At 42.4% G+C, this 12,019-nt stretch overlaps 1 protein-coding gene across 1 annotated transcript in view; it reads right to left on the bottom strand.

Annotated features, from left to right (window-relative positions):
* Nucleotides 1-12,019, bottom strand: part of CAMK1D (calcium/calmodulin dependent protein kinase ID) — a 362,392-nt gene that overhangs the window by 29,267 nt on the left and 321,106 nt on the right. Inside the window, exons 4-6 of the mRNA XM_077264591.1 lie at nt 3,472-3,610; nt 2,019-2,145; nt 1,146-1,221 (exon numbers count right to left, since the gene is read on the bottom strand). Of these exons, the coding sequence (XP_077120706.1) occupies nt 1,146-1,221; nt 2,019-2,145; nt 3,472-3,610 (342 nt within the window). The remainder of the gene's footprint in view (nt 1-1,145; nt 1,222-2,018; nt 2,146-3,471; nt 3,611-12,019) is intronic.

Genomic DNA, 12,019 nt, shown 5'->3' with positions numbered 1-12,019 from the left:
TCCTTCTCTGTGCAACCCCACCGCCACCATAGATTGGCAGTTTTCTACCTACGCGCAATGTATACAGAAAGCTGAAAGTGAGGGGTGTAGGTGGGGGTTACACACAGCTCAGCATTAGGGCACTGTTAGATCTACAGAAAAGAAAACTGATTTTACCAAATGTACACCAAGCAGCCCAGTAAGTACTACATAACTATAATCAGGGTCTCTGTCCCTACATAATGCTGCTGTCAGAATACATAGCAAAGACCTGGTGACAATTTCCTTTTAATATTAAATCCCTGAAAGGAAGATACATTGCAATACAGAAGTATTATCATAGCAAAATAATTTTCCACTTCCAGTTTTATTAACAAAAATAGCTTTTTTCCTTTTTTTAAAACACCACAGGTGCTTACACCCACCTGCCTGCAAGGAACTGACATACAGCTTCATTCAGCTGAATGTGTGAACAAGAGCATTACTGCACAGTCCAAGGACCACAATGATCAGGAAGTGACGGAATATTCTAGAGATAACTGCAACCTCTGTTTTAGTAACACCAAGCAATTTATCAGTTTTCAACAACTTTTCCAAAAACAAAAGGTACAGAAACAATCCAGAACCACAGTGAAAATGTTTACTAGATTGTGTACATTTTACTAGCACTTGATAGTCTTAATCAATCGCCCACATCCCACAAGTTAGAATGTGCAATTTTGAAAGTTATTATGATGAGTTGTACTTACAGAATAAAAAATAAAAAAACACAGTGACTGCCGGGTGTATAATCGACATAGTGACTTGATATTTGAATAGCTATTTGGATACTCTATGTTGATTATACACACGGCAGTCACTGGGACTGAATACTTGTAGCACCAGCACTTTATACAATTGGTTATGTTCTCATCCCATCCCAGGTTACAATGGATGCCATGATTTTAACATCTGACTCTTGCTACTGACCATGTATTATGTTAATTTAATTGTGATCTTGTTTAGATGGATGGTTTACTCCAGTTTTTTGGTATTTCAGTCTTAGTTTAGGATTGTTCATATAACTGATATCCTTGCTGGCCCTGATACTGATAGGCTTAGGTTCCTATTCACATGTTAAATGTACTATGTATTCTGTTCTACAGATATTGTTTCAATGTACTTACAGAATATAGGCAATAACACCAATGGACCAACAGTCTACTGCTTTGCTGTATGGTTTCTGGGCAAGGACTTCTGGAGCTGAAAAATAAGACATCCTTAAGTAGTTACATTTATACACAAAATAGCTGTACACATATACAACTCATGCACAAAGAACTGGATTCCATGGGCGAGATAAGGCTCCTGTAGGTATAATATGTAGTCGTCCTAAAACCTATGTCCCCATTTTGTATCTAGATACACTGTCATTTCTACAAAGACAATCTAAAGTCACAAGACAAAAATCACTGAGCTGGACCCAAGATTAAAGTAAAATTCTCACATATAAAAGCTGTAATCTGTGGCAAAATTCTAAGATGCATTGTACTAAACCTACATAAAATGCCACCTAAATGATGTTTCTGTGACCTGAAGTTTCTAATTGTACTTGTCACAGACACTTACATGGTGCCACGTCTTAGTCGGAAGAGCCTTTCCAATGTCCTTGTTGTGTGGCAAGAACTAATTTCATTCACTTACATAGATCACATCCTAATAGATGAAGACTTTATGGAATAAATGTGCGACATAAAAACTTTACAAGTCATTTATGCTTAAACGCCAGAATCTAGTCTAAGGGTATATTCCCACAGTTCCCATGTTTTTATCCAGATTTTTATTTTCTAACCAACTCTGTGATGAATACTATTATTTGTGCATTCGTGGAGTAGAGGTTTCACAAAAGCTGGTGAGCCACAATTTGAAGATTGCAACTTTCTTCCTATACACTTACTATTAGATTAGTGCACTGCACTAATAGAGAGCACTGGCCGTCAATTTCACGCTTGCACATTTGCATTTTTATCTACATGTCAACAGAAAAATGTGTCACTTACCAACATACCCTGGCGTTCCACAGGCTGTGGACATCACATCTCCTTTACCTTCCATCTTAGACAGACCAAAATCACTTATCATAATTTTTGACGCTCCTTCTTGACTAAAATATAATAGATTTTCAGGCTAAAAAGAAAAAAAAATAGGATATGCGTCACGGGGTTACCGCAACAGAGAGGAGCCAGAAGACCGCAGTATCTGATTGCTCCTACTCCTGCACTGAAAAGAAGCAATTCTCCCATCCTGATTCAAACCCATGTCAGAGCTAGCTTTTCCTGCGTGGCTTGGAGGAGAGGTGTTTATATGAGAAGGCGTTTGGAGGAGTTATCTGTGACTGTGGCTTGTAAGGGTGATGATTCCCTTCCTTCCACTTACTTTGGTTTTTCCCCTGTTCTCCGCTCGCCGGTGCATTCCTCTGTTATATGTGAGTGAATATTTGTATGCTTGATATTTTCAGTTCACCCTTGTTTGTGTTGCCTTGTTTGTCTGGGTGGTGTACTGCGGAGCATGGCAGCTCCCCTCTTCCCTGGGTGGGGGAAGAGATCAGACAGAGGGCTAATTCAGGAGATAAGACAAGGGTGGCGGCCCTGGCATCTTCACCTTCAGAAGTATCCCAGGGAAAAGGGCGAGCTAGGACGCCCCCTATTGTTAGGGACAGGGAAGGAGCCACCCAACAACTGACAATATGGTTATTTTACCACAAATATTAATGGCTCGGCTTTTTAAAGAAGGACTGGGGAAAGATGATTAAATATACGCTCCCATCAAAGTTTTTATCCTCTTAATATATTGCAATCATCACATTACACTGAACAAAAATATAAACATAACACTTTTGATTTTGATTCCATTTTTCATGAGCTGAACTCAAAGAGCTAAGATTTTTTCTATATTCACAAATGGCCTTTTTCTCTTAAATATTGTTCACAAATTTGTGTAATCTGTGTTAGTGACCACTTCTCCTCTGCTGAGATAATCCATCCACCTCACAGGTATCATATCAAGATGCTGATTAGATGGCATGATAATTGCCCAGGAGTGCAGTTTTATCACACAGCACAATGCTACAGATGTCGCAACTTTTAAAGGAGTGTGCAATTGGCATGCTGACTGAAGGAATGTCCACCAGAGCTGTTGCCCGATTTGCATAGATGGCCATTCAGAAGAATGGCCTTTATACACATTTACCATGCAACAGACACAGTAAGGGGTAATGTGTGGCCGGGTGTAGACTGTTTCACTGGAGATACCAGCTGATTTAATCTAAAAGTGGTTGTGTCCGATGGGACAAACCTTAAAGGAGTTTAAGGAGAATCAGATTTTAATGCTATGTCCACTGTATAGTCGGATCAGTTGGGTTGCTCAGTAGCTTGGACCCTCGTCAACCTGGAAAGATTCTAATTCTCATCCCAGAAAAGTTGCTGTACCTGTATGTTTCATGTGAAATCTTACCTTTAAGTCTCTGTGTACAATTCCAAGTCTGTGAAGATAGAAGACAGCATCTAACACCTGTCGGATAAGCGTGCTTGCATCTTTCTCAGTATAAAACCCTTTTTCAACTATTCGGTCAAACAGCTCTCCACCGGACACGCTGAAAGAAAAGGGTTAAACAGTTAACGGCCTACTGTACTAAATTATCATTCTGAATCAATACCAGTGGAGTCTAAATGCTACATAATTTATAGATGTTTACAGGCTTCCTCTGTTGGCCTTAGAAACAAATTACTGTAAGTCTTAGCTCCTGGGTTTTAATTAAAGCTTTACCTCACTGTAATAACTAGATATCTACTACCAATAACTTGATTAACATCTGAAAATAGAAAGGCACACAATGAGTCTACAGGTAAGAGATATTAACAATTAATAAGATTAAAATGTGCTTAGCAGTTTATTGGTTGGAAGTTAAGGATCATGGGGACCCATTTCAGACGATCTGCTAACTCATAACACTGTTGGAATTAATAGCCATGTCGTAAACCCAGGTATTTTATCTGTTACTTAACAGTCACGGCTCAAATTTATAGGATTCATGCAGGGGCGGACAGGCTATTGGTGAACAGAGGCCCAAGAGGTAAGGGTGGGGGACATCTACCACCAAAGCAAGTGGAGCTGTACATTATGATGAGCTATTGGACTACAAATCACCCATGTAATGGGGTTGCACCAGGGCCCTCTTCTGTCTGTGTGTGTTACATGTTATAAGCAGGGGTGTAATTACAACAGGTGCAAGGGCTGCAGTCGCACCCGGGCCCTGGAGCCTAGGGGGCCCCAAAAGTCCCTTTGGCCTATAGAAAAATACTTTCTATTACAGATTTAAAATATTTGGGGGCCTAGTTGGACTTTCGCATCGGGGCCCATGAGTTTCAAGTTACGCCACTGGTTACACGCATGCTATTGTCAGGCATAAATAATGGAAACAAGCCCCCATTTCCCAACAGAGAATCTATCCAGGACATAGGCCTTGGTGGATGACAGAGCATAGTGCTGGTTACATGGTATCATAGGAAATATGGAAAGTGCGGACAGAGATAAATTAATCATCACTGTAGCAATTTGTTTGGCAATTTTCTTCTAATGTAACGGAGAAGCCTACCATTAATTTTAGCATGTTCTCGGTAAACAGATTTAAGGTTTATTGTTTAAAAGGTTGTCCTGACCTCACTGGCATGTCAAATATTTTGAAGGGGTACAGTTTAAAGGGATACATTACTGGCACCCCTTTAACAAAAACCGAAGCAGAGAACAGACCTACAGTATGTCTGTCTCTATATATTGTACATAGGTGATATTTAGACTGATGAAGAGGAGTAAAGCCACAAAATGCAGACGTTTTTATGTCACTATGAATAAAATAGCTTCTTTTTACTCTACTTCGGGACTGATGCTACCTTCTGTTGGAGTGAAAGAATCAATTTAGAGTTTTTCTTTTAGAAGAATATTCTACTCTGTATGAACAGATACAGACTTACAGGGTGCACAGTTATTTTACACAGTAAGATTTAGGAGTTAGGTGAAGAAATACAATTCCATATCAATTTCTACTGGATTGAAATTAAGCGCAATGTTTGCAAAAGTAAGTATTAAGCAGGGGTGTAATGATAGTGGTTATAGAGAGTGCAACTACAACCGCGCTCGTGAGGGTGGGGTGCTACAGAAGATGCTGCAAGCCGTGGGAGCAGAGGAAGGTGAGAATAATCGCTTGTTTCTTTTTAAAAGATGCTGGAGAAGATGAGCTTGAGTACGGTAGGGGCCCAAAACGGGGACATTATAAGAGAATGGGGTCAATATACAAGGACAGCGATATTATTCCACAATGGGGGGCATTATACCAGAATGGGGGCATTATACCAGAATGGGGAGATTATACTAGGATGTGGACATTATACAAGGATGTGCACATTATACCAGGATGGGGACATTATACCAGAACATGAACAATACATCAGGATGGGGACATTATGCCAGGATGGGGATATTATGCCAGGATGGGGATATCATTCCAGGATGGAATGGGGGACATTATACCAAAATGGGGGACATTATGGCAGAATGGGTGACATTAAACCAGAATGGTTGACAATACACAAGGATGGGAACATTATACTAGGAAGGAGCCAAGGATGGGGGGCATTATTACTGGTAGAAGTCAGGAAGGGGACATTATTACTGGACGCGGTCCAGGATGGGGAAGATTACTACAAGAAAGAGCCAGGACCAAGGGAAATTATTATATAGAAGGCAAACACATAGGTCTTTATAGGATCTAGGTAGCTACAAGGGCCCAGACATCTGACCAACAGGCCCATCGGATTCTAGTTACGCATTGGTAGGAAGCATGAAACACTGCCTGGAGTCGCTCATTACGATGTTATTAATGCTTTCTTTCAATTATTGTTTCCTTGATTATGGTAATTGGCAAAATAACAAAGTGAAGGCATATACAGGGGTTTCTCATAAAATTAGAATATCATCAACAAGTTCATTTATTTCAGTTCTTCAATACAAATAGTGAAACTCATATATTATATAGAGACATTACAAACAGAGTGATCTATTTCAAGTGTTTATTTCTGTTAATGTTGATGATTATGGCTTACAGCCAATGAAAGCCCAAAAGTCATTATCTCAGTAAATTAGAATACTTTATAATAACAGCTTGAAAAAATGATTTTAAAATCTGAAATGTTGGCCTACTGAAATGTATGTTCAGTAAATGCACTCAATACTTGGTCGGGGCTCCTTTTGCATCAATTACTGCATCAATGTGGCATGGCATGGAGTCGATCAGCCTGTGGCACTGCTGAGGTGTTATGGAAGCCCAGGTTGCTTTGATAGCAGCCTTCAGCTCATCTGCATTGTTGGGTCTGGTGTCTCTCATCTGCCTCATACAATACTCCATAGATTCTCTATGGGGTTAAGGTCAGGCGAGTTTGCTGGCCAATCAAGCACAGTGATACTGTTGCTTGTAAACCAGGTATTGGTACTTTTGGCAGTGTGGACAGGTGCCAAGTCCTGCCGGAGAATGAAATTTCCATATCCAAAAATCTTGTCAACATGAAGTACTCTAAAATTTCTTGGTAGATGACTGCGCTGACTTTGGTCTTGATAATCCCACATAAAAGAACCATACACCATGTTGTATTCATTTATTTGCAGTAGTTCTATTCATTCTCTTTTCAGTACAGTTGAAAAAAAAATGTATGCAGGTGTATATCCTAGAAGTCATGCTAAAAGGACACTCTTGGTATAAGCCGGATAAATAAAGTCCTATAGAAGTACACCACACTCAGAGTAAAAAGGACTTGTGAATATAGTCTTAAAAATGTAATTTTATCGCTTCTTCAACATTTTTCTCTCACTTGAGTAATAAAAGCATCACTATGAACTAGTACATCAGTATTATTTTGTGGCTGTACTACAAATTAAACAGCAGGGGGAGCACTTACACCATGCTGACCCATATGAATACACTTATTACATATCTCTGAGCTGTTTCGCTGATGGCTGAAGAAACCAGTGACAATATTGTAAAGACATGATTTCAGTAAAGCTGCCAACATCTGTTACTGTGCATCTGGATTTGTGATGATTGTATAAATTAGGCACACTTTTTTTCCACCAACAATCCTAATAATGAGATTTTTTCGAAAAAGGGTTTTCAATAAAATAGAATATATAATAGTATTATTATGTGTCATCATAGCAAAAACTGGGGCAATGAGACCTAAAAATATTGTAATCTAAAGGAGAAAATCAATTTTGACATAAACCATTTTGGGACTCATGGGTTGGAGCAAGACCTTTTGTTCAGGACCCTCATATCAGTGGAGAGTACTCCTCTCGCTTTGAAAGGCCTATCTTGTCCCGCAGTACGCAGTCACCCCATTCATCATCTGAATGGACGGACTATGTTTCATTTCCCTCGTGGTGGAGCCACAGGGAAACCATACGTATTGCCTGTCTTACCAATTACCACAGATTTCTGGGGATCTCAGCAGGGGTACACGTTGTGATTAATATATTTTCAAGAATCTACTTTAAATGAATCTGTCACCAGGTTTTGGCCACTTAATCTGAGAGCAGCATAACATAGAGACAGAGACCCTGATTCCAGGGATGTGTCATGCATTGGGCTTCTTGCTGTAGATTGGATAGAAATGTATGTTTTTTTCTTCAGGAAATTATCACAACAGTAAACCTGCTGTCATGTAGTCCCCCATATTCATGAGCTCAGTATAACCCCACCTCCATCATTGATTGGCTGCTTTCTGCCTAGGCACAGTGTACAGAGAAACCTGCCACTCAGTGGTGTGGGCAGGTTAATACAGAGCTCAGCATTCAAGAGAGCTGCTAGACCTCATCAAAACTGCAGCAAACAACCCAGTGAGTGATACATAGTTGGAATCAGGATTTCTGCCTCTACTTCATGCTGCTCTCAGATGGGGTAGCAAAAACCTGTTGACAGATTGCCTTTAAAGAGGTGCAGGAAGAAATCCAATGATACACATGAACGAAAGGTTTTTATTCGCATGGTTACACTGGTTGAGAAGAAAGTGGGTGTAACACAGTAGAAACTAGATGAGAATATTTCTACCTCTTCAGTCAACTGCATCATAGTCCTAGCAAACACAAATTAAATGAAGGGTATAAAAGGTTTAAGCCTTAGGCTGCGGCTAGACGACTGACTGTCACATGTTTGGTGGCCAAAAATCGCTCTGTGCCGCATCAGCATAGGGTGGCGAGGGCTCAAATTGTGACTTCTAGTGTACTGCAACTGTGACAAGCAAGTTGGAAAAACTTGGAGCCACTTAAAATTTTTGCACCTTGCCTGTTGCCGTACCCTAGAAGCCATGATGTGATTCTATTCAAACTATATTATACCGCCGGCACCTTGGGCCCACCAGAGAAAATCATTCTTGGGGCCCACTATGTAGCTGCATAGAAATAAATACAAGACCACCAATTGTGGGGTAATATATGCTAATATCATGGTATAATATAAGGTCTTACACATCTTAATGATATAGCAGGGGTTGGGGTTGCCCCGTCATAGAATATAAAGTAGCCCCCTCATAGAATTTAATGTAGCCCCCTCATAGAATATAATGTAGCCCCTCATAGAATATAATGTAGCTTCCTCATAGAAAATAATGTAGCCTCCCTCATGGAATATAATGCAGCCCCCTCATAGAATTTAATGCAGCCTCCCTCATAGGGTATAATGCAGCCCCCCACAAAATATAATGCAACCCCTCATAATGTATAATGCAGCCCCCCTTAGAATATAATGCAGCCCCCTCATAGAATATAATGTTGCCTCCTCATAGAAAATAATGTAGCCTCCCTCATGGAATATAATGCGCCCTTAAAATGATATAATGCACCGTAGACTTTATTTTAGCCTTACATATACTGGTATGTTGTTCTGCACTGGACATTCATTTTTTATCAAGCAAATCCAACAGTGGATAGCAATTTGGCTAAAAGTAAGAGTATTTTTTTAAATGATAGTTTCTATCTGTTGCATGTAGCGTTTTCACTATGCAGCTGTGATGGCCAGCATGTTAGGCACAGTATACATAGAAATAAGAAATTCTTGATTATGCCATTATAATAGGAGGGTTCTTCAGTTTTAGGATGACTTGAATATACAGTAAGGTTCAAGAGTCTTTATTGGGCTTTTTCAAGTAGGATTATATGAATAAAATTACTGAGAGTAGAACATATCAAAACCACAAAATAATATTAACCTACACAGAGTAAGAAAAATTGTTTGTATTATCAGAAGTGGTTTGATAAGGAAAAGGGTCACAAGGTCATGTCCCTTTAATATGTAAAAGTAAAGTGGTTGTCTGGTCTAAAATGAAAAGATTGCAGTCACTCGGTGTGACTGCACCCATGTGAATTCCCCGACACACACACACAAGGATTCACTGATTTCTGAGGTGGGAACCGCGGTGATGTGTGCGATATGCATACTCCCGGGCAGAAACCGTCAGGTGGGCGCAGCCTCACTCCACACAAATGTATGAAGCGAGGCTGCACCCACTAGAATGCGCCACTCTTGTATGGAGCGAGGCTGCACTCACTAGACTGATGCACCACTCTTGTATGGAGCGAGGCTGCACCCACTAGACCGATGCGCCACTCTTGTATGGAGTGAGGCTGCACCCACTAGACCGATGCGCCACTCTTGTATGGAGCGAGGCTGCACCCACTAGACTGATGCGCCACTTTTGTATGGAGCGAGGCTGCACCCATTACACCGATGCACCACTCTTGTATGGAGCGAGGCTGCACCCATTAGACTGATGCACCACTCTTGTATGGAACGAGGCTGCATCCACTAGACTGATGCACCACTCTTGTATGGAGCGAGGCTGCACCCACTAGACTGATGCGCCACTCTTGCATGGAGATAGACTGCACCCATTAGACTGATGCGCCACTTTTGTATAAAGATAGGCTGCACCCATTAGACTGATGCGCCACTCTTGTATGGAGTGAGGCTGCAAGCACTAGACTGATGCGCCACTCTTGTATGGAGCAAGGCTGCACCCATTAGACTGATGCGCCACTCTTGTATGGAGCAAAGCTGCATCCACTAGACTGATGCGCCACTCTTGTATGGAGCGAGGCTGCACTCACTAGACTGATGCACCACTCTTGTATGGAGCGAGGCTGCACCCACTAGACTGATGCGCCACTCTTGTATGGAGTGAGGCTGCACCCACTAGACCGATGCGCCACTCTTGTATGGAACGAGGCTGCATCCACTAGACTGATGCACCACTCTTGTATGGAGCGAGGCTGCACCCACTAGACTGATGCACCACTCTTGTATGGAACGAGGCTGCATCCACTAGACTGATGCACCACTCTTGTATGGAGCGAGGCTGCACCCACTAGACTGATGCGTCACTCTTGCATGGAGATAGACTGCACCCATTAGACTGATGCGCCACTCTTGTATGGAGCGAGGCTGCATCCACTAGACTGATGCGCCACTCTTGTATGGAGATAGGCTGCACCCATTAGACTGATGCACCACTCTTGTATGGAGCGAGTCTGCACCCATTAGACTGATGCACCACTCTTGTATGGAACGAGGCTGCATCCACTAGACTGATGCACCACTCTTGTATGGAATGAGGCTGCACCCACTAGACTGATGCGCCACTTTTGTATGGAGCGAGGCTGCACCCACTAGACTGACGCGCCACTCTTGTATGGAACGAGGCTGCATCCACTAGACTGATGCACCACTCTTGTATGGAACGAGGCTGCATACATTATACTGACGCGCCACTCTTGTATGGAGCGAGGCTGCACCCATTAGACTGATGCGCCACTCTTGTATGGAGCGAGGTTGCGCCCATTAGACTGATGCACCACTCTTGTATGGAGTGAGGTTGCACCCACTAGACTGATACGCCACTCTTGTAGGGAGCGAGGTTGCGCCCATTAGACTGATGCGCCACTCTTGTATGGAGCGAGGCTGCACCCATTAGACTGATGCGCCACTTTTGTAGGCTGCATCCACTAGACTGATGCGCCACTTTTGTATGGAGCGAGACTGCACCCACTAGACTGATGCGCCACTTTTGTATGGAGCGAGGCTGCACCCATTAGACTGATGCGCCACTCTTGTATGGAGCGAGGCTTCATCCACTAGACTGATGCACCACTCTTGTATGGAGATAGGCTGCACCCATAAGACTGATGCGCCACTCTTGTATGGAGCAAAGCTGCATCCACTAGACTGATGCGCCACTCTTGTATGGAGCAAGGCTGCACCCATTAGACTGATGCGCCACTCTTGGATGGAGCGAGGCTGCATCCACTAGACTGATGCACCACTCTTGTATGGAGTGAGGCTGCATCCACTAGACTGATGCGCCACTCTTGTATGGAGATAGGCTGCACCCATTAGACTGACGCGCCACTTTTGTATGGAGTGAGGCTGCATCCACTAGACTGATGCGCCACTTTTGTATGGAGCGAGGCTGCACCCACTAGACTGATGCGCCACTTTTGTATGGAGCGAGGCTGCACCCACTAGACTGATGCGCCACTCTTGTATGGAGCGAGGCTGCACCCACTAGACTGACGCGCCACTCTTGTATGGAGCGAGGCTGCACCCATTAGACGGCTTGTGCCAGGAGTATGTATATCACATATATCACTGCAGTTCTCGGCTCAGAATTTGGTGAATCCTGGAGGCACAGGGTGCTCGCTGGGGGGGGGGGGGGGGTATTTACAAGTCTACAGTCACACAGAGTGGAATAAGTTGTGCCCATCCTTAGATTTCTTCAAGAATTCCAATTTCTTACAATACAAAGTCTACACACAGTCCCACTAACAAAACTAGCATAAACTACACCTGGCATATTAACGTGAAATGCTTGCAAAGCTGGTTTTCTGCTACCATTCATTTCGAAATAACTTGAGCCAAGACGAAAGGTGAACAAGCACAGATCTCCAAAACTCATGATTGCAT

This window comes from Ranitomeya variabilis, chromosome 5, assembly GCF_051348905.1.
Source record: "Ranitomeya variabilis isolate aRanVar5 chromosome 5, aRanVar5.hap1, whole genome shotgun sequence".
In the NCBI taxonomy this organism is placed as follows: domain Eukaryota; kingdom Metazoa; phylum Chordata; class Amphibia; order Anura; family Dendrobatidae; genus Ranitomeya; species Ranitomeya variabilis.
This window is presented reverse-complemented; position numbering and strand designations above follow the sequence as displayed.